Here is a 24,680-nt window from a genome sequence, read left to right as displayed (position 1 = left end):
GTCTAGGTCCCGGATGTTAGATTTGCGATTCAGTCGCGCTCCACGTCGCTCATTTGCCTTTTTCCTCATTTTTTTTACAAAAAAAAAATAATAATAAATAAAATAAAAAAAAAACAATTTAATTTCCAAACTTTATATATAATTAAATTTAGTAATTAATTCTTCCAATTTTTAATTATCAAAAGTTAAATATAGTTTACTACTACTTTGATTATTCTTTTCGTTTCCTTATTTACATTGAAAAATTCAAGAAATTTTCAAAATTTAATTCGGAAACAATCGAATTTAATTGTAATTTTGTTTAATTTCCATCAAAATTAAATGATTTAATTTCTCTCCTCTTACAATCCTTTCTAACTCGAGAGATTAGCATCCTCATCACTCATTTCTTAAGCGAAAAAAAAAGAATTAAATCAGCGCCGTTCTCATTCTTCTTCCATTAATTTTTATTTTTAATAAAGACAAACGTATAATTGTCTGTTTTGTACAAATTTTTATCAAGATATATTTCTATAATTTTCGAAAAAAGGAAGTAAAATTCTTTTTCATCTGTTATGACATCTGTTCTCTAACATTGATGGAAAGATCAATGAAGCAATACGCAATTGATTTCATCCAGGAATCATTTTATATCATTTATTATAAACCAGAAAAAAAATAACATCAATCGTATGAAGAATTAAAGCAATAATTCTTCTTATTATTTTTTCCTGCTGTTTATCAAGTTTTATTAATCCCTTTGCATTTATTATATCTCTTCTCTCCGGATACGAATCTTCATAAAATTCTTTTATTACAATTAATAATTACGTTTATTTTCAGTAATAGAGATCTATTGTATGTTTTTTTTTTAGAGGAAATTAAATTAAATACAACACGTGTTATACATTTGACAGTAGGGCATGAGTTCATTTTCAATCCACTTGACATTCGAGTGGGTTGTATTCATATTCGACTGTATATTATACATTATGTTACCGTAGAAGTAACATTTCGTGTTCGGAATATTTAATAGATGATATTTAATGATCGTATAAACAGTTTTCTTTGTAGAATACCGGTTTCGTTTCTGTACCATTTCTACTACTAAAAACACTAGACAATTTGTTTCGATCCAGTTTAGTTCTTCATTGAAGGATCAATGAAACGCATTGAAAACATTTTCGTCTCTAGGGGTGTTAGAATAAGAGGAAAGAACTCGTGTCGATTGCTAGAGCTGCCATACCAAAACGTGACAAGCTTCCAAGAATTGGACGTGAATTCCCAACAGTTTCACTTACTTAAAAAGATTCCAGTTTTATTGAGATGATTCCAAAAAGAATTCCTCTAATTGATGACCATTTAATAAATATATTTTGTATTTTTTTTTTTTTAGGAATTAACAGCACGATTTCTCTTAAAATTAAACTTTATTTATTTATTTTTTTCCTCTTTCGGTAAACGTTATTTAATTTAATCGTATGTGTCAGATTAAATTTCATGCTTGGATCTAAAGTCAAAAGATGTTTTCGATTTGAAGTTCTTAATGTTTATAAAAAAGAAAAGTTTTTCGTGTTTACGTAATTAATTACATTTAAGGTTAATTTTTAAGAGTTTTAATCGGATTTTGGGATTTTTAGGTGTTTTATTTTATTTGCAATTTCATTAATAAAAGCTTAAAACATTAAAAAAAATTTCTTTGATGTTCCGTTTTTGTTATTAATTTGTTAAATTTATTACTAATTATTTATAAATGATCTTTATATAAGTTTCTTCTATTTAATTTTTTAAATTTATTTATTATAAAAAGCAATAATCTTTCTTAGAATCTCATTTCATAAAGATTTTCTTAAGAACTTTTTCCATTATCATACTCAAAATGAAGATAGCAGCAAACTTATTCATCTACTTGTTTCAGACAGAATAATCGATTCTATTCTATTTTTATATTAAATATCTATTTTTTTTATACAAGAAAATATAGACATTGCCTTCATTTCTTTTTGAAATTACAGAAAAATACATTCCAATAGAACATATCCATATCAAATTCAAAATTTTTTTTCCTTATCCAACAGGCCAAATTTTTAATTTATCTTATAAAAAATATCAGTTTATCTATCTATATATTTTTTTAAGTTAAAAAAGAAAAGGATTCAGTAGATAATATAATAACCCACTTGACAGCTGATTTCTTTTTTTGATATGACGAAAATACATTCGTCGATAACTGATGAGTGTAAGGCAATTACGTGAAAGAAGACTTTACTTTCTGTATTTTTTTTATATTTATTTTTCTACAATTTCTAATAAATTCCGACACGAATGTGTTTTTAACTTTCACGTTATTCCTTAACCGCAATCGATCTTATCAAAGAAGAATTTTTAAAAAGTGAATCAGTGAAAAATTAATTACAACCATCCGAAAGATATTTAAATTTTTATTATTATTATACTATTTAGATATTAATATTTTAATTCTTAATTTAATTTAATTTTTTTATATAAATAAATAAATAAAACGGGATGGGATAAACACACAGACACTTAAATGTAACTCCTTCTCTCCAGAGAAATCACATTGCTTACAAATTGCAGCCATGTTAGGAAAATTGCTTAAAAGTATAGAATAATTTATATATAAAGTGGTAATATTTCCTTTCTAATAGATAAAATCTTAATTTGTTTTGCATATTTTCCATTCTTCTTCAAATACAGTAAATACAGTAAGTAGATTCTTATCAAATAACACCGAATTGTCTGTAATTACGTCTTTCTATCTACGAAAATTTATGCTTAGATTTACAATAAAACAATGAACAGACGTTATTATTAATTATAGATAAAGTTACTTTCTTACACGAATCGATAGATAAGATCTAGAATATAAGGTTGAATACAATTGTTGAATATTAAAATATTCCGATTGTTTCTCGAATTGCTTTCCAAAACGATGAATTTTTATTATTTAAAATACTTTTATACCACGATTTATTGTTATTAATAACGAAAAATCAATTGGCTTCTTTATTGTCCAGTGTATAAATCTTTTCATATAATAAACTAGCTTTGAAAAATGGATTCCGTGTTAATTAACTCAATGGAATTTCTGACTTTATGGATTATATAATTTATTCTAAGGCCACGATCCGAGTTTCCTTTACAATAGATGCTTTTATCTAGAAAATGCTTGCTCTAGCAATATTTTTCTATCGGAAAAAAAATCTATTTTTTAAAATATAACAAGACAAACAAATCCATTTTCCCCCCCTCCTTTTATTTATTCATTTCCAATCTCTAGAAATTGTAGAAATCTTTTTAGAATATTTTTCTTGGCATGGCTTTTATATAATATTTTAAAGCTTTATCTAAATTTTTAAATGATTTTTTTACCGTTGTAACTTAACGAATAATTAATTTATTAATTTCGTGTTAAGGAACGGGTATAAAAAAAATGGCGAAGATAAGTTCTATCGTGTCGAAACTAAACAGATTATTGAGTAAATAGTAAGCTACTGATCCAATATTAACACTTCCCTAGCTAAAGGAATTAGATTATATAGTAACCTATTTAATTTATTAGCTTATTGATGTATACAGTAAGTTGTATAAGTCTATTGTATACCTATAAAAACACTTCTATACCTATAAGTTTTCAGAAAAGTATAGCCTAGTATATAGTAAATTTGGAATAATAGTTATATTTTTGGAAATTGGAATTGATTCTAGAAATTCTGGAAGCCAGAATTCTAGAAAAATTATAATTTATAAGATCCTAGAGTTTTCTAGACTCCCCTATAACACTGTAGATAATTCGGTGTTATATGAATTCCGTGTTGTACGAGTCACTTAGATTTTACAAATACTCTGTGAAGGCACACTTATTTGTAAAATCTAAGTGACTCGTACAACACGGAATTCATATAAAACGGAATTATCTACAGTGTTATGGGGGGGAGTCTACCGTACACGAGTAAAATTGTAGAAAATAAAAAAAAATATATCAATTTCATTGAATCTTTATCGTTTAACTCTCGTTGCCATTAATAAGAACTTATTCATTACAAGAGCCATTCATTTATTTTCATTTTATTTCCCTTAAAGAGCGGATTATTGAAGTTTTCTTAGAAAATAAAAATAAATGAGCATCTGGAGGATTTCTTTCGTAGTATCATTAACATAGAATTTATGAAAATAAGCAGAGGAAAGGGAGAATAATAATTATCCTTAATTAAATTTTCGAATTAAATTAAATGCCGTGATTATTTTAAATTTAAACATTTTAATCGTGATTAATTAATAGTTTAAATAGTGACTTTCACAAAAGACGATGTTCGGTGGAAATGTTTCAAAATATTTAACTTCCTCTCTACGTTTCATAAATGAATTATGAGATTTAACAATCTTCAATTGATTTACAACAAATTCTAATCAGATTAACAACATTTTGACAATAAATTTACATAGAACAATTGCATTCATTTCAATTTATCTCTCTTTTTTTTCTATTTATAATGGCACTCGAGATACAATATCTTAAATTAATTGTTTGGCTTACAAAGCTGGACAATATCATTAAATAAATGACACATAAGATAATTTTTTAAGACATAATTTTCATAGAATGGTAACTCGTAATCGTCTTAAGATAGAATCCTTATAATCTTCTTAAGCTAGCTCATAACCTTCTTAAGATGGCAGCTCATAATCTTCTTAGGATCGAAGCTCATAACCTTCTCAAGTTGAAGCTCATAACCTTTTTAAACTGGAGGCTCATAATCTTCTTAAGAATGAAGATTATAATAATCCTCTTAAGAGACATTCTAAAGATAGAAACGTCTTAAGATAAATGCGCTTCATCTTCTTAACGTAGAAACTCTCAACTTTCTTAAGATTTAAGCTCATAACCTTCTTAAAATAGAAGATCGTAGCATTCTTAAGATGGAAGCCCATAAACTTCTCGAAGTAGAAGATCGAGATGGATGAAAACTTAGAATTTCTATAGATAAGATGTAATTAGAAAGACGAAAAATGATAAATAGGGAAGAGGAGGAAGAAGATACATTTTCTAGCAAAAGTTTTAATCATTTATCCAGTTTCTTTTATATAAAATTCGAGCACATTATTGAAATTTGATTCTCGACTGCAATCGATCTTAAAAATTCTAAAATTCTCGAGACGACAGATTTAGTTTCGTTGGAATATTCTCTCGACCGATTGATTCCATATTTATCGACTTTAAATAATGTAAGATATTATGTGATAGAACTTACAATAAAATGTCGTGAAGTATTTTAAGAGTAAGATATTTTTATATAATAACTCCTTCTCTCCAGAGAAATCACATTGCTTACAAATTGCAGCCATGTTAGGAAAATTGTTCATATAAAAATTTTGTAAGGTATATTTTATGTTATTTTTTATACTAAATATATTATTTATCATCAGAGCAATGAGTAAATCAAGATTTTGGCCCTATTTTTGGGAATATATTTTGTTTTTTTGGAGGGTTTTAATTGTATGTTTGAAAACACGAATCGTTTTGCAGATCGATCAAAATCATTAAATATATATTATTTATATTAAATTACTTCGATAAGGAATACTTTAATAAAAATTAATGAAATTTTTCACAGTCATTCCTTTATTTAATCCGTTTTTTATAGATGTTAGGTACGTAAATCAATTGATTTTAATATTACGGAATGGAATTTTTGATGGAAAATTATGTCGTTTAGAAGATATAAACCATTTTTTTCTTGAAATTGAATAATGGTCACGAGTCGAAGAAAGTTTATTTAGAGGAAAATGACGCAAATGTCTAAGTACAGAAATCGATTTTGAGTCGAGAAATAGAATTGGAAAATTGTTGAGGTATTGAATAAACTGTAAAGACAAGTCAGTCAAGCTGGCACCTCTTACAAGGATCTATTTATCGAATTCCTTGATATAGTGAGCAAATAGCCAACGGCTAAAATAGCTACGAATAGCATACGGAGCATAGAATTGCACCACTCGTACACGTTTTGTTAGCGAAGCATTATATAAAATCGATACAAAGTTACTCAACTTTGACCCCCTGCACCCGAAGCGATTCTCAGTCGATGCTAATTGACACACGGGTTATAGTAACTGTAATTCCGAGTGTACCGATCACCTCTATACACCTTGTACCTTAACGAGGGACAATTCTGATATTTCCCTAATCTTTGGCAGGTCATTGCGGAGAAGAGAGTCCGTGTCAACACTTCTGTTACGATCTGCACGATGGAACCTACGAGTGCTCGTGTAGAGATGGATACAATCTATCAGAAGATGGTTACAGTTGTGTAGGTAAGTTCATTTACTAATGAGTAGATATATTCGAGTTCGGTTTATCTTTATTCATTTAGATTGTTACTGTATTTAGAATATTACTTTTTAAGATATATTTCGATCGTTTTCGTTCAAAAATAACAGTATTATCTTGTTTTTTTGTTGTATCAAAGAAAGTAGACACTACCTCAATTATCTCAACTCGAACAGCTGAACTTGATGAGTCTATTAGACAAGCGTCAAAGAAAGAGAGGAAAAAAAAAAAATTGAAAGATGAATCCTTTTGCTTTTTATGATCCGAATGAAAACTTGAAACACTTTATTTGATTTTTCTAAGAATGATGAAACTTTGATCCTAACACAAAATTCTCTCGAGGCTTTCTCTTAAACAATATTTCTAGCAATAAAAAAACAAGTATTAGAACATAAAATGCCAAACTAAATAAGTGTTTTTTTTAAGTTTTATTGAAATATTTTGATATAAAAAAACATCAAAAAACTATAAAATGTTTCCCTCAAATAAACACTTTTATTATTATTATTATTATATCTTTGCCTTTGATGATTTATTTTTCATAAAATAAAGTTTTATTTCTACTATATTTTTTAAACAATACTTTATCCGAAATAATTTAAATTTTACTTAGAAGATACCGAGTGTATTTAGGATAAAAATCAATATATTCCTTCATGTAATTACTAAGATGATGACTCCAGAACTACATAATTAGGAAGTAAGAATGTTAGGATCCTTAGGAATGTGCATTTCTAATAAAACTTTTTTTTTTTCTTATTGATACATGAAGGGACTTCAGAAGAATTTATAGAATGTCAAAATGCTTTTAAACATGTTTAATAAGAGAGAATTAATATCGTAATTTCTCTGTAAATGCCAACGATCTTTCAAGAATGGATCATTTTTCTTGGAACGAATCGTTTACATTAACGATTTAACCAGCAACTTTAATATGTATAAATGTGATTGTTTCTTAATCTCTCTTTTATTGTTTGAAAAGAATAGCAAATTTTATCTATTAAAATGCGATTTTCTTAGATGGAAAATTGATTTTGTTTCCTGTAAAATCGCCTTTTTAAAATGTAAACTATCCACTTTCATTACTTTAAACGTTTATCATATTATCGAACCATTTTTCTAAATTCATTCAAATTAAAATGCATTTATTTCTGAAAATTATTTTATCTTTTAAAAGAAATTCATATTTTTAACTTTATTTCCATTATGATTAATTTAAATTTTGCGTGTGGAAGTCATTAAATCGATGAATTTACGCCCAACTTTTCTTTTTCTTTCTTTCTTTTTGAATTTCTTACGCTTAAAAAGTAATTTTTCAAAGATAAACCCAATGAAAAGTTTAAGAGTTATGTTTTAAAATAGTTTTTCAATCATATAATTTAAAGATATTTCTTGAAAATTTGAATTTTCAATCCTCATCCTCAATCCTCCCTTTGATTTTTTCTAAAGATGCTTTAGAAAAAAATTAAATAATAAAAAAAAAAGAATTAGCATTTTATGAATGAAATATATTAAAAAATTTTCTATTGATTTGTTCTTTAATTAATCAATTAATTTATATTAACAATGGAATTAATGACGATCATTTCTCAGATGGGTTTGTTTTACTTCTTATATTTAAGTATTGAAGACATTTGCATTTCAAATGGTAATTTGACTAGAAATTTAACGTTAAATATCGGGTTTCCACTTGATATTAATAAATGATGAATGAATATGCATTTAAGACATTCGTTTCTCTTCCTTTTATATTTCATTTCAGTTACTGAGCAAAAGGATGATTAATGCTCGATACATTGCTTTCATTTCTGCCATTCTTCCTGTAATAAATCTATCAAAATTTTGCTTAAATTTGTTAAAATATGAGCTAAACTTCGTGCTTCGTATTTGATGGTGATAATCTAAAAATATTAATGTTTTAACAGGTTTCAATTTTGAATTAGATAGAAGATGAAGATGGGTACTTAATGGATACATTAATGACGAGAAACTCGATTAAATAATCAATTTTAAAGCTATTTACGAAAGTTTTTAGTTAGTAAATAGGATAAATCTCTATTTAATCCTAAAATTCTTAAGGATAATCCTTAATTTATCCTTACAATCGCAATATAAGGAAATACAACTTATATGACTTAGAAAGTCAATTTTCATGTAAAATTTTACTTCTAAATGTGTCTTTAAACAGATTTCTATACTTTATTCCGTCTAAATAATGGGATAATTTATCAAAAAATGCGAAAATATACACTTAAGAATATCGCCTCGAAAATTGTCGATCATACACGTGAGCTTCTAGAGCATCTTCAATTTATTGAAGATGCTCTAGAAGCTCACGTGTATGATCGACAATTTTCGAGGCGATATNAATTAATTAAAAAATTTTCTATTGATTTGTTCTTTAATTAATCAATTAATTTATATTAACAATGGAATTAATGACGATCATTTCTCAGATGGGTTTGTTTTACTTCTTATATTTAAGTATTGAAGACATTTGCATTTCAAATGGTAATTTGACTAGAAATTTAACGTTAAATATCGGGTTTCCACTTGATATTAATAAATGATGAATGAATATGCATTTAAGACATTCGTTTCTCTTCCTTTTATATTTCATTTCAGTTACTGAGCAAAAGGATGATTAATGCTCGATACATTGCTTTCATTTCTGCCATTCTTCCTGTAATAAATCTATCAAAATTTTGCTTAAATTTGTTAAAATATGAGCTAAACTTCGTGCTTCGTATTTGATGGTGATAATCTAAAAATATTAATGTTTTAACAGGTTTCAATTTTGAATTAGATAGAAGATGAAGATGGGTACTTAATGGATACATTAATGACGAGAAACTCGATTAAATAATCAATTTTAAAGCTATTTACGAAAGTTTTTAGTTAGTAAATAGGATAAATCTCTATTTAATCCTAAAATTCTTAAGGATAATCCTTAATTTATCCTTACAATCGCAATATAAGGAAATACAACTTATATGACTTAGAAAGTCAATTTTCATGTAAAATTTTACTTCTAAATGTGTCTTTAAACAGATTTCTATACTTTATTCCGTCTAAATAATGGGATAATTTATCAAAAAATGCGAAAATATACACTTAAGAATATCGCCTCGAAAATTGTCGATCATACACGTGAGCTTCTAGAGCATCTTCAATTTATTGAAGATGCTCTAGAAGCTCACGTGTATGATCGACTGCCATTTTAAGAAAAAAAAAAAAAGGAAAATACTGTTCTGTCACGTGTTTAATTCCAGGAATGCACCCCTATCACGTGATTAGGTTAGGAAAATATTAGAAATAAAGCCTTATCACGAACTACATTTAGGTTTTAAATGGCGTTTTATCCTTTTAAAATATGCCCAACTGAGGATAGTTTATCGAGTGAAAACTATAAATAATAAATGGGATAAAAAGAAATATTTAAGATTCTATTTTAGAGAAAGAAGAAGAGAAATTCAATAATCAAATTTTTATGTTAAATTTATGGATTTCGTTTCTCGTCATATTTAACCCCCGACTCGATTATATAATAGAATATTAAAGAGTTATTTAAGTTTCTATTTAAAAAAAAAAGACAGATTACTTTAAAAATGGGTCACGCACACTACGTTTTTTAATAGTAATATATAAGTGTAGATTGATAAAACTCTTAGCCTACATTCACCATTAGTAAGATGACCTTAAAGGGTTGATTAATTGAGTTTAACTAGAGATAAACTAAACCTGTTTATTGACTCGTGAGTCAGAACGTTCCCACAGTTTAAAAAACGTTTAAAAAAAGAAATTCTAATTATCTGCATGTAAGTTAAGTAAAACAAAGCTGCCATTTTAACGAGTCTCCTCTTTGCAAGAAGGAAGAAATTAGAAGAAAAGAAACTGTTTTTTTCGGATAAAATATATTTCTTTATATAATAATTTGATTTAGAAGAATTTAAGTTAAGTTTACCACCTGTTAGGATGTCATTCCGATAATGTTTCCTCGACATAAGTTCCATTATCCTTGTAATTGTTTTTGTATGGTTTCTCTCGTAAACAAGATGAAGAATTTCTTCTTTAAGAAAGGAAATGATACTGTTTTTCTTAAGTTATTGATTATTAATTCTAAATAAGAAATTGCTTATATATTTTATTTTAAAGTAAATAATGGAAAATAGAAGCGAAATTATATCATAATTCAAACGTATTTTTAAATTGTTTTCGGTTGTTTCTCATCCGATTTTCTCGGCAATTACTAGAAGAAGAATGAAGTAAATCGACTATAGTACGAAATTGGATAGCAAATATTTATACTTTCAATTAGATTTAAAGTCAATTTAATAAAGTTGGCAATGTTATTTTTTGAACACTCGAAACATTGAACATTAAAACAAGATTTCGACATAAAAAAGCGTGTTTCTACCAGGAAAATACACACTTAAATATATTTAAAATAATTTAAAAAAATTATAATTTATCTCTTGTAATAATTTAAATTTCTAGTAAAGATTATTTTCCTTTTTTTTTAGAATATAAAATTTAAAAAGTAACGGCTTTAATATTATGTAAACGGATACTTAAAGGGAATAGAACAAAAATCGAATCGATTTAGCGATTGCTTGTTTTCATTTCTTTCTTTAAGAAAACTGCAAAAAATACAGCAATTTTTTTAAAAAAAAACATCAAAAATAACATTCACTTTCTAAACAATTTTCGTGTCTAGAATTTCAAATATATGCTGTTATATATATATAAATTCTAGTATTAAACGTACATTGTCGTAAACAATAAGTAAAAGCTTTTTTTTCGGTATAAAAACATTTGTCATCACTTAACAGGAATTTTTTAAAAAAATATATATAAAAGAAAGAAGAGAATACAAAAATTGATCTTATAATATTTCAATATACTAATAATAGAATATTGTGTAAAGTTAGATATAAAAATAAACTATTTAAGAACTATATTTGGCAGCTTATTTCTATATATCAGCAGAAAGTGAATTATATATACTGATAAAAATATATACAAACATACCTATTTTTTGGGGGGGAAGGGAGTTATCAGTTGCCCAGAGTCATTCCTTCGGCTTTAGAAGGATTTGACACGTAATTGAAAAACTTGTAGGCAAACACGTTCCATCCTGGCAAACATTTTTCGGAATTGCAACAACCGGGACTTCGCTATAAAAAAAAAATCAAACCCCGGAATGTAAGTGCACCAAAAGAGAAATAATAAATTCGAAAATATTAATTTTAAACGTATTATATTCCTGTTATAAATGTTATTACATATAGCGAGAGATATACTGTATTATATATGTGTTTCCTATGGGAGTGACGAACTATCCCGAAAAATCCTAGAGTCGCTCGCTTGGATTTGATGGCGGATCCTCCAGAGAGTTAGGATAATCATCTCGGAAAACCGGCATTCTAAGTAATATACGAATATATGCAAGAATATTCGATATATATATATTACTAGAATTTGAAGGATTTTTATCTTTTTCATAAGTATAAGAGCTTGTAAAATTATTATAAATTTTTTGCTAAGCAATAAATGTAAAGAGTTAGTAAAAATAATAGGTAATGTTTCTCAGTAGAGTCCGGGATCGAATCCGAGCGAGCGAAAAGTCTTAGGATCATACATCGATCCACACTTCACGTTGTGTTCCTGGCCAAACCCGTTTAAAAAGGCCCTCTTAGCATCAAAAATGAAAGAAAAAAAGTAAAATTTATAATGGTTTTTGTAGTTTTCAACGTTAAATTATAAGAAGTGTGGTAAATTAAAACAGAAAAAAAAGAGTAGCGATAACTATTCGATATTCTAGAAGCTGATCCAATACAAGTGTTAAATTATTACTTAGAGAAAATACGCAGATAAAGGATAAAAATAAATAATATTTTTTTTTTTCTTTTCGTTATCTTCTTCTTTCTCCAAGATTTGAATTTTAATGATGAAAAACACGGATTCGAAAAGAATACCCCGAATCCCTCTTCGATTCATCCATCTTTTTACTCTGAGCAATTTAGATTAAGTCTTATTTTTCTATTATTTTTATTTAAAATATATATATATAAATTATATAATAAATCTGATGATTTTATTTTTCTCTTCTGCTAAAATTTGCATATTACTAAATTTAGCGCGATTACTTTAGAAGAAAAAAAAATACACTATTTTAAATAAATGCTGAATATATAATTAAAAAACATGTAAAATATTTATTTATTTTATTATTTTTAAAATTAAAAATGTGGGCAATAATTTACAAATCGTTTTTTTTTTTAATGCTTAAATTTAAAAGTATAATATGTGGATGGTTGGTTGAATTTTTCAACGAAAATTTAAATCGAAAGCTTTTAAAAGTATAAATTATCAGTTAATGCACTGGAATGATTAATTTCCTACAATAAGAAGAAAATTAGAATATTAATTTCGAGATCGTAACTCTTGTAGAAGCTCAACAGTGTTTGAAAAGTCGAATGGTTTACTACAAAATCATCAATCAAAAATACTTCACGAAACCGGAATAAATAGCCAGTAAATAAAATAAAATGTAAATTAGAAGACATTATACTATATCCTGAAATAATAATTAATAAATTTATAAAGTAATTAAATTTTTAAATCGCGAAATTCAATGTGTCATATAAATCATCATTTATCAACCGGTAGATCGTAATCTCCCGAGAATTTAGTAGTAGAATTACGTATTATTTTTTTTAAAATTTTTAAATTTATTCTTCTTTATTAGAAGGTATTATAAAGTAAAAATAAAAAATATTAACTCGGGTGTGTATTTTTTACGAATAACACAACGTTAAAAAGTTTTTTATTACGAACAAACAAGCGCTTCATTCGGAATAAATACGAATTATTCTGTGGTTATTCTAATGAATAATTTAATGTAAACTTTATATTATACATTTAACTTTCTCCCTGTTAAAATTTTCGTTATTGAAGCTGGCTTTTACTATTTATATCTACATTTCTCGGTGGGAGTTTAGTATATTTCCTGAGAGGATTTTAATAATTTTCAACGAAACTGTCTGGAAACGTAACATTTAACGCTTCTCTATGAAATAAGAATGTAATCGTAAGCCGGTTAATGTTTTCTTGCGAAAATTACGGAGACCATTCGTGTCTTCTAGACTAAAGAATTAAATGAATGCTCCTGATTTAAACGAGATTATTGAAATTGTTCAACTTTTGTTTAACTTTTAATCGAGTTTCTTAGATTAAAGAAATAAAAGTTCTTCTCTTTACAGAAAGAATTCACTATTGTCATTTCTGCATCGGAGAATTTACAGAATTTTTAATCTATATTCATGAATTTCCTGAACAAATATATAGAGATAGGCAAATGATCGTAAATATAGATAATTATTCAGGAATATTTTTTAGTTTTTCATATGAAAAACTAAATTTAGATTTTGTTTTTTAATGATTAAACCTCATTGATTTGATCGTTTGCGATGCTATTTCAAAAATTACATCCCTGATGAATGTCGGGTGAAGGAGGAAAAAGTCTTAATCTTTTGTAGACGAGCGGTGAGAAAAGCAACACTCGCATTCATTCGTCCGAGAAACGAATTTTGTTATCTTCTCTTCCATCGGGAAAACGTCACGTTATCAATTTTTTGGCACGTTAGTATGTCTGTACGTCAGATCGGGGATTAAATAAAGATTCGTTTATGCCATGATCGCGTTTATTAATATTTTATCGTGTATTTCTCTTTCTTTTTCTTATTTTATTCGCGAAATTTATACCCTTTTTTTTTGATGGATGACGAGATAAAGATGTTTTCCGTTTTTTTCGGATGTCAAAATGAATTGCCATCGTTTAAAGTCACTCGGCCGTGTTTTATCCGATCGATCCAAATCCAGAATTTGGTCTTTAAATCTTTAAAAAGAAATAATAAATTTGAAGGCAAACGAAACTATTGAAATGTTTAACGTTCGTAAAGCTCGTGTGTTTTCGTACGTTTGTTTGTCTGTTGGTCAAATATCTTTGTGAACTAAAAACAATAAAAAGTATAGCGTCGAAAGCGAGCAATATTCTTTGTTCTGTGTCTGTTCGTATGTCTATCTGTAAGCTTTCTCAATAACTCGTGAATGATTATACATTCCACATTCGAAAGTAAAGTATTTTTATTCGATATTTTCTGTAGAAAAGAAAAAAGATTAAAAAAATAATGTGATAAGTAATCAAAGATTTCTTTTTATAAAAATGCTTTTACAACATAAAAATAATGTTGTTCAATTTAATATGATGAGAAATAAACTACCAGAAGATTAGATTTGCAGTTATAAACAAAAAAAAAAAAAAAACACAGCAATTTCCTTGCATACCTCATCAATATTTTCACTGTAACGTATAACACTGTTGATTATTTCGTTTTATATGAATTCCATGTTGTACGAGTCACTTAGATTTTACAAATAAGTGTTCTGGGCTGTGAACGGCTCACCTATTTGTAAAATCTAAGTGACTCGTACAACATAAAAATTCATAAAAAACGGAATAATGAACAGTGTTATAGGGGGGTCGACTGTATTTTAACAAATATAATCCATTATACGGTACAATAGCCTTCCATTATAGCATAAATCGCATCAATATCTTCTATTAAATCGCATCGATCATCTATAACACATCAATGACTTCTATTGTATACAGTTAAGTAACATATCAATGCTTTCTATTGTCCTATAAGTGTTTATAACAATACAGTACTGAACATTATGGTACGATGTCTTTATTATACCGTACATAACAAGCCAATATTTTCATTAATATTTACGGTATTACTTAAGCTATTATAATTTCATAAAGAGCATATTTAAAGTGGGTAGATTTTGCTGGTAGAGCGGAGAGTATGAATTGCAGAAGTGACCATTTCGAATCGACTAGTTACAGTCGAGAGATTAGCTTATAACTAATTGCACAACATAATTGTTGGATTACAAAGCTACAGTAATTCAATATATTTAGTACGGTTGGATTAAATTCCAAATAGAGACAATATATTTGTAAATTTAGTTAACGAAACTAATTACAAAAGGATATTTTATAACATAATACCGAATCATTTTCCACAAATTCTCCGACGTCTTCTCGTTAAAACGAATTCATTTGGTACAAAATGTTGACAATTGCCATTATAAAATTGCGTATTTTTAATTATTAAAATACATTTATAACGGTTATTTGAGTGATTTAATGATGGAAAACTCTGACTTTTTATGGTAGAATAAGCCTATAGTTTTATTATCCAAAACGGAATCTGTGGCTTATGTCAAAGGTCACACATCCTCTTTGACTGAATAAAACGATTATCCCAACTCGTTAAGTATTGACTCATCTCTTGTCATTTGTACCAGAGATACAAGGCAATTTTTTTCTACATAATAACCGCAGAAACTTTTAAGAATGTAAGGTCATTTAAAGAAAAAAAATATATATAATGTACTTTTCTTTCTGCATGCTAACAAGAGAGAGAGAATTCTATTTTTCTTCTAACACTAGTTAGAAATAGCTGTATTCATTACAAGAATAGTTTTGGTTGTACTATACTGTTGCTATTAGAAATATTTAAGCATTAATTAAGAATAGCTATAGTTCATTTATCAATTAATCCTCCTTGGAAATAATTATAGATGCTAACTAGGAATAGCTTTAGATTTACTTGAATTATGTTTTTTTTATAGTTTCTTCAAAGGAAATGTGTGTTTTTCTTATAGAAAAAGCTTCACTAAGTCTATTTTTCAAGTATTTTATAGTAAAAAGGCATTTGAAAACTTCAAAAAAGATACAATACTGAATGCCACGTTACAGAAAATTCTTTAGAAATCAAATACGAAGAAGAAAAACTTTTTAGAATTATGATTAATGTAAATCTATAACTTCTTTATATTGATATTATTTTCATGTTGATGATAATGACTAAGTGTTTCAAAGAATTGCAGCTTAGTCATTTCTTTCTTCCAACCAAATGGTAACTATCAATATCGGTTTCCTTCGATATCGAGAATGCTTACAGCTGTTAATTGTCAATTATGGCCACAGCTAATTGTCTTATCCTTCGAGCTGATATTCCAACCCATTAAGTAACCATTAGCAAGATGAGTGATTCCGGATAGTTATCGTTTCGAGAAGGGAGGAAGAGAAAAAAAAAAAAGAAATTATATATCTTGGTTACCGAAGAATAGCTAGACACTACTCTCGAGTGACAAGGAGATAAAGCGTGATAAATGTGATCAAAATCTTTCATAAAATGTCTTAAGGATTTCTTTCGATGACAACTTGACAAAATCCTTTGTCACAATGTATACTTTCTTGAGAGTTCATTATTACAAAGCGCTTTATATATACTCGATTCTGTATGTATCTTCAGCATACAGTTTGTTCTTTACACGTATATAACACAGAACCTGTTCTAAACTATTGAACATTTCAAAAATATTCATCTTATTCATTAATAGAACAGTTTTAATACCAAATATTTCAAGTATTATTGGAATAATTACTAAAATCTAAAGTTGAAGACTCGTGGATATCACGATAGATCCTTTGCTGTATCATCAATAATTGTTAATTTCGATCGTTGTATTCGTTACAATCGATTAGATGATCTCCATTCGACTAAATTATTTTCATCTAAAACAATCGAACGGGTGATTCTAATCCGATTTAATGAAACAACTTACAAAGACAAAGAGAAACAATGTGCCTAATTTGAGCTTTTATTTGAATCGATTGTCATCACTCGATCGATACAAGGAAGTCTGATCTTGTAACATCAGATCCAAAGAGGTAAAAAAGAAAGAAAATCGAAGGATCGTTCATATTGATTAAGACCATCTCTAGTAGTCACTCTGTGCAAATACAGTCGACCCCCCTATAACACTGTTGTTATTCCGTTTTATATGAATTCTATGTTGTAAAAGTCACTTAGATTTTACAAATACATGTGCAGGGCTGTGAACTGCTCACGTATTTGTAAAATCTAAGTGACTCCTACAACATGGAATTCATATAAAACGGAATAATCAACAGTGTTATAAGGAGGGTCGACTATACTACAATTACCATACATCATGATTTTCTTCTATGTGTAGACGCAAATAATTCAAGAATACGTTATTAAAAATGGAAATGTAAATGAAATTTTCATACTAAACCGAAATTTAACTCCTTTTAACATAGAAAAGTTATTAAAACAGTACTAAAATCTGCTGAAAATTTAGTAAATTGACGTTCCACTGTCATTAGTGAATGTATCCGATATTGTTAGCTTATATGGGTCTTATATTATAGTTAAGTAACTATATAAATATGTATATTAATGTAATAAGTTAATTACGGTAAATACTATAGTTACTTAAGCATAAACTCAATAGTAATTTACATAAATTATAATAATTATTAGGATTTATTACCTAATTCTCTAATTCGTGTTCTATCGAAATTTGACAATTCAAGTTTTTCTACTAAATATATATTTATTGAATGAAATGTTTTCAAATTTGGTTATTAAGTTCAGTAGAGAAGAGGATTATGCAAGAAATAAATCAGTTTCTGAAAATGACACCAGGTAAAAATTGGCGCTGTATCCAGTAGAACTATGGGAAAAAAGTATAGTATTTTATGGAAATCAAATGATTAACAAGTAGAATTGATTACGGGTGACAAAAATTGGATAATTTTATGAAAATTTTGTGTCTTAGCGCTTAAATTCTTTAAATTCCATAGCTTTTCAATTATCAATACGTAATTATATCTTACAGATTAATAAATATCAAAGTGTAAATTAGTGTATAAATCTCAAATGGCTGCAGATGAGAGTAGAACCCAAATTCTTTGCCATCGAAGTCATTCCCATTGGAAATCGAAACACGCTTTGAATGAATATTTAATTTACACTTTGAATATTTGTTTATCCATTTAATTATTGCATAAGAAAATAAATATTTTTGTAGAAATTGGAAATTCAAGAGGAGGTAGAAAATTGACAACATCCAGTGCTGACCAATTACAGAATGAAAAACCTGTATCTGATGAAAAAGATATATATTACCGTCCATATCAAAATGAGGACATTGATGATAGCAATGACGTTCACATATTTTTTGATGTGAATCATCTGGATGGAAAAAAGAGAAGTGGGCATCGAATCGAAGATCCTTATCAACCCATGAATACTTTATCAGTGACTACTCCCAGCACGAGACGTTCTTGTGACATTCTTCTATGTGAATCGGGTGGTATATGCATTCAAGATGAAGTTCAAGGTACAGGAAGATGTAGATGTCCATTGGGAAGAGGTGGAACGTATTGCGAACAACGTGAGTTTGTAATGATTTCCATACAAATTGTAATTTAAACATTAATTTGTGGGAATAACAATAAAATGTATTTATTATTTTAGCGCTAGAACCTCGTTATCCAAGATTTAAAAACGGCTCCTATTTGATTTTACCAGTATTGAGGGAAGCTTATAAATCCATGCAAGTTACGATCGAGTTTCGTCCGGAAAGTTACGAAGGTATTCTTATGTACAGTGGAGAAAAATCAAATTTGCAGGGAGATTATATAGCAATTGTATTAAATAAAGGTTTTGTGGAATTCAGGTGAGTTTATTTTTATCTTTAGCATTCGATTATACAATAAAAAACCACCAGAAAAATCTCTAAAAGTATTGATCTTTCAAAAAAAAAATCGACCCATTTTAGAAGGAACTTGGACCTCTGTCTTAAGTTGTTAGATTGTATCACACCAGCTCTATTTCTCAAACTTTTTTTGTAAAAATGCGGTTGTCAGACACGGTTGCATTTCTTTTTCTTAGTCAATTTCATTAATAATGATCAATCATCAAAGGATACAGAGATATTTTCTACCCAGTTTCAATCTAAGTATATTGCATGGATAAAGAATAGGCATTTTGATGATTATTTTAAGATATTCATGTTTAGCTTCCTTCATTGATTCTATGAAGGATGAGGAAAACTCACTACTTATGAAGGATCTATTTTCATTGCTCTTAAAATTCTCTGCAGAGCTGGTCCTGCAGTTGGCAAAAAAATTTACGTCTAGGGGCTCGCATTTTCAGAGAATTCCCCAAATTTGGTAGTACATTTCAGTATTTAAATCATCAAAACGATAATTATTGAAAATGTAATTGTACTAGTATCTGTTGCATCCACAGAATGATCATTTTTAAAGTTAAACTACCTCTGATCAACACGTCAAGAGACTTTCTTCACTTTTGATCTTGTCCATTGAAAGAGATATTGCTGCAGCAATATCTCTTTCAATGGACAAGCATCTAAGACCAGAAAAGTACCTGTACATCAGAAACTATAGAATTGTTTTTCCTTGTTTTTTTGTTTGAATTCATTCATACTTGGATTCATTTAATCATCAGTTCCACTTCATTGATAGAATGTTCAGTGAGTGAAATTATACAAACTGTTTATTGTATCAATATACTGTTAAAGATTTTCATGAAACGTCACCTAAATTGTGTACATTGCAATGATGGTTATCCTGCCAAGATATTAAGAACATAGCATCTTTAATATCTTAATTGTTGGATAAAATTGTATAATTGTGTTTGCCACAATTTGCAAAAACAAAATTCCATTAGAATCAAAAGATCACAGATAATACAAGTAAAATGTGTAGTAATAGCAGTTGATCATATATAGCAATTACTTCCAATATTATTTGAAAAATACATCTATCAGTTTTTATCTATACTGATGTATCTTTATATATTAATAAACTACAAAAGATGAAGTTCTATTGCTTTACTGTTGATTTTACTATATACCAATTAATAAAATAATCAAATTATTAAATCTATAAATTTATTTTACTCCAGATTTGACTGTGGTATGGGTGAAGGTATTTTAAAAAGTGACCAACCAGTCGTACTTCATTCTTGGAATATGCTTTCCATATTTAGAGATGGATGGGATGCTTGGATGCAGTTAAATAATGGAAAGCAGATTCAGGGACGATCGAGGGTAAGAAAATTTTTTAAACAGTATTAACTTGCTTTTTGTTTTAATTATAACTGATAAATTAATTTGGAATATATTACATTAAGGCATAGTCATTTTTTTAAATTCTGTGTAAAAAAAGCATTAAGAGGATATTTATTTCTTATCCTTTGAGTTTGGCTATGCTTGCAAAAGAGCTGGATAGATGGTGAGAGATGGAACTTGACGTAACCAGGTTATATCATCCATTAAAAATACCTGTGAGCTAGATACAGATTCAAATCTGAATACCTCAGACCGGCATGCAGACACTTTTGCTGTCTCAGCCATCTGGTTCTAGTTTATATCAAATAGTTAAAATTCTTAATACAGAGAAAGAACTAAATTATCATTGTTGTTATTTCGTTTTATATGAATTCNTATTATAGTTAAGTAACTATATAAATATGTATATTAATGTAATAAGTTAATTACGGTAAATAGTATAGTTACTTAAGCATAAACTCAATAGTAATTTACATAAATTATAATAATTATTAGGATTTATTACCTAATTCTCTAATTCGTGTTCTATCGAAATTTGACAATTCAAGTTTTTCTACTAAATATATATTTATTGAATGAAATGTTTTCAAATTTGGTTATTAAGTTCAGTAGAGAAGAGGATTATGCAAGAAATAAATCAGTTTCTGAAAATGACACCAGGTAAAAATTGGCGCTGTATCCAGTAGAACTATGGGAAAAAAAGTATAGTATTTTATGGAAATCAAATGATTAACAAGTAGAATTGATTACGGGTGACAAAAATTGGATAATTTTATGAAAATTTTGTGTCTTAGCGCTTAAATTCTTTAAATTCCATAGCTTTTCAATTATCAATACGTAATTATATCTTACAGATTAATAAATATCAAAGTGTAAATTAGTGTATAAATCTCAAATGGCTGCAGATGAGAGTAGAACCCAAATTCTTTGCCATCGAAGTCATTCCCATTGGAAATCGAAACACGCTTTGAATGAATATTTAATTTACACTTTGAATATTTGTTTATCCATTTAATTATTGCATAAGAAAATAAATATTTTTGTAGAAATTGGAAATTCAAGAGGAGGTAGAAAATTGACAACATCCAGTGCTGACCAATTACAGAATGAAAAACCTGTATCTGATGAAAAAGATATATATTACCGTCCATATCAAAATGAGGACATTGATGATAGCAATGACGTTCACATATTTTTTGATGTGAATCATCTGGATGGAAAAAAGAGAAGTGGGCATCGAATCGAAGATCCTTATCAACCCATGAATACTTTATCAGTGACTACTCCCAGCACGAGACGTTCTTGTGACATTCTTCTATGTGAATCGGGTGGTATATGCATTCAAGATGAAGTTCAAGGTACAGGAAGATGTAGATGTCCATTGGGAAGAGGTGGAACGTATTGCGAACAACGTGAGTTTGTAATGATTTCCATACAAATTGTAATTTAAACATTAATTTGTGGGAATAACAATAAAATGTATTTATTATTTTAGCGCTAGAACCTCGTTATCCAAGATTTAAAAACGGCTCCTATTTGATTTTACCAGTATTGAGGGAAGCTTATAAATCCATGCAAGTTACGATCGAGTTTCGTCCGGAAAGTTACGAAGGTATTCTTATGTACAGTGGAGAAAAATCAAATTTGCAGGGAGATTATATAGCAATTGTATTAAATAAAGGTTTTGTGGAATTCAGGTGAGTTTATTTTTATCTTTAGCATTCGATTATACAATAAAAAACCACCAGAAAAATCTCTAAAAGTATTGATCTTTCAAAAAAAAAATCGACCCATTTTAGAAGGAACTTGGACCTCTGTCTTAAGTTGTTAGATTGTATCACACCAGCTCTATTTCTCAAACTTTTTTTGTAAAAATGCGGTTGTCAGACACGGTTGCATTTCTTTTTCTTAGTCAATTTCATTAATAATGATCAATCATCAAAGGATACAGAGATATTTTCTACCCAGTTTCAATCTAAGTATATTGCATGGATAAAGAATAGGCATTTTGATGATTATTTTAAGATATTCATGTTTAGCTTCCTTCATTGATTCTATGAAGGATGAGGAAAACTCACTACTTATGAAGGATCTATTTTCATTGCTCTTAAAATTCTCTGCAGAGCTGGTCCTGCAGTTGGCAAAAAAATTTACGTCTAGGGGCTCGCATTTTCAGAGAATTCCCCAAATTTGGTAGTACATTTCAGTATTTAAATCATCAAAACGATAATTATTGAAAATGTAATTGTACTAGTATCTGTTGCATCCACAGAATGATCATTTTTAAAGTTAAACTACCTCTGATCAACACGTCAAGAGACTTTCTTCACTTTTGATCTTGTCCATTGAAAGAGATATTGCTGCAGCAATATCTCTTTCAATGGACAAGCATCTAAGACCAGAAAAGTACCTGTACATCAGAAACTATAGAATTGTTTTTCCTTGTTTTTTTGTTTGAATTCATTCATACTTGGATTCATTTAATCATCAGTTCCACTTCATTGATAGAATGTTCAGTGAGTGAAATTATACAAACTGTTTATTGTATCAATATACTGTTAAAGATTTTCATGAAACGTCACCTAAATTGTGTACATTGCAATGATGGTTATCCTGCCAAGATATTAAGAACATAGCATCTTTAATATCTTAATTGTTGGATAAAATTGTATAATTGTGTTTGCCACAATTTGCAAAAACAAAATTCCATTAGAATCAAAAGATCACAGATAATACAAGTAAAATGTGTAGTAATAGCAGTTGATCATATATAGCAATTACTTCCAATATTATTTGAAAAATACATCTATCAGTTTTTATCTATACTGATGTATCTTTATATATTAATAAACTACAAAAGATGAAGTTCTATTGCTTTACTGTTGATTTTACTATATACCAATTAATAAAATAATCAAATTATTAAATCTATAAATTTATTTTACTCCAGATTTGACTGTGGTATGGGTGAAGGTATTTTAAAAAGTGACCAACCAGTCGTACTTCATTCTTGGAATATGCTTTCCATATTTAGAGATGGATGGGATGCTTGGATGCAGTTAAATAATGGAAAGCAGATTCAGGGACGATCGAGGGTAAGAAAATTTTTTAAACAGTATTAACTTGCTTTTTGTTTTAATTATAACTGATAAATTAATTTGGAATATATTACATTAAGGCATAGTCATTTTTTTAAATTCTGTGTAAAAAAAGCATTAAGAGGATATTTATTTCTTATCCTTTGAGTTTGGCTATGCTTGCAAAAGAGCTGGATAGATGGTGAGAGATGGAACTTGACGTAACCAGGTTATATCATCCATTAAAAATACCTGTGAGCTAGATACAGATTCAAATCTGAATACCTCAGACCGGCATGCAGACACTTTTGCTGTCTCAGCCATCTGGTTCTAGTTTATATCAAATAGTTAAAATTCTTAATACAGAGAAAGAACTAAATTATCATATAATATATATAAATTGCAAATTTTTATACATGCTAATCCAAGAATTATATTATATAAAGATTATTTATTGTTTTATTTAATTAAGCATTTTATTGGATTGTCTGTTAGATGTTCCAATCAAATGCTTAATTAAATAAAACAATAAATGATGTTTAATCTGTAACTGATTACTTGTTTGGAGTTGTTTATAGATTTATAATCATTTTGTATGAAATGATTATAAATATGTAAAGTTTGTATAGAATTACATAGACTTGTAAAATTTGTACACGACTTTGAATGTGTAGATTTTTAGTGAATAAAATGAGTAATTATTTATTGTGAGATTGTCACAATGCCGGGCTGCAATTTTTAATTAATTTTATTTAAAATATTTGCTCTCCATCTCAAATTAGTATATCTTGTCCCTGTATATCATACTTTTCCTTTTATAATAGTTGTGCCAATCATCTATTAACTGCTTTCAGGGGGAAACTTTTGAAATAACACGATTTCTGTTGCAAACTGGAAATTCATGTATAGTCAATTGGGGCCTCCTGCCCCTAAGGTTTCCGTATCTGGTCTCAGATTTCATCTATCTAATTCCGTTCTCGAGATTAAGAAAAGACAGAAGGATGGACGGACGACAATGGGAATTTATAGGTCTACAAATTTTCTCAAATTGCAGCCCAATCAGCTTACGACACAACTCCACGGTGTTAATTAATTGAAAAAATTGCAAATCCAATTATTCTTGCCAAATTTTGTAAACATTCTAATTAATTGAATATCAACATTCTAATGTTGCTGATATTCAATTACTATACTTTTCTCTCTTTACAGAATTAATGAAAATGAAG

The 24,680-nt window shown here is 28.0% G+C and overlaps 1 protein-coding gene across 2 annotated transcripts in view; it reads left to right on the top strand.

Annotated features, from left to right (window-relative positions):
• LOC111618628 (pikachurin-like) overlaps positions 1-24,680 on the top strand; it is a 68,518-nt gene that overhangs the window by 28,186 nt on the left and 15,652 nt on the right. Inside the window, exons 2-5 of one of the 2 annotated variants that reach the window (XM_023360182.1) lie at positions 6,196-6,312; positions 18,308-18,673; positions 18,757-18,958; positions 20,212-20,356. In XM_023360182.1, the coding sequence (XP_023215950.1) occupies positions 6,196-6,312; positions 18,308-18,673; positions 18,757-18,958; positions 20,212-20,356 (830 nt within the window). Of the gene's footprint in view, positions 1-6,195; positions 6,313-18,307; positions 18,674-18,756; positions 18,959-20,211; positions 20,357-21,347; positions 21,790-21,872; positions 22,075-23,327; positions 23,473-24,680 lie in introns of those variants that run through there. The other variant, XM_023360183.1, reaches the window with a different exon arrangement.

Source organism: Centruroides sculpturatus, unplaced genomic scaffold (genome assembly GCF_000671375.1).
Source record: "Centruroides sculpturatus isolate CEXI.00-Female unplaced genomic scaffold, Cexi_2.0 scaffold94, whole genome shotgun sequence".
In the NCBI taxonomy this organism is placed as follows: domain Eukaryota; kingdom Metazoa; phylum Arthropoda; class Arachnida; order Scorpiones; family Buthidae; genus Centruroides; species Centruroides sculpturatus.
The sequence above is the reverse complement of the archived record's forward strand: the minus strand, read 5'-3'. Positions and strand labels throughout refer to the sequence as shown.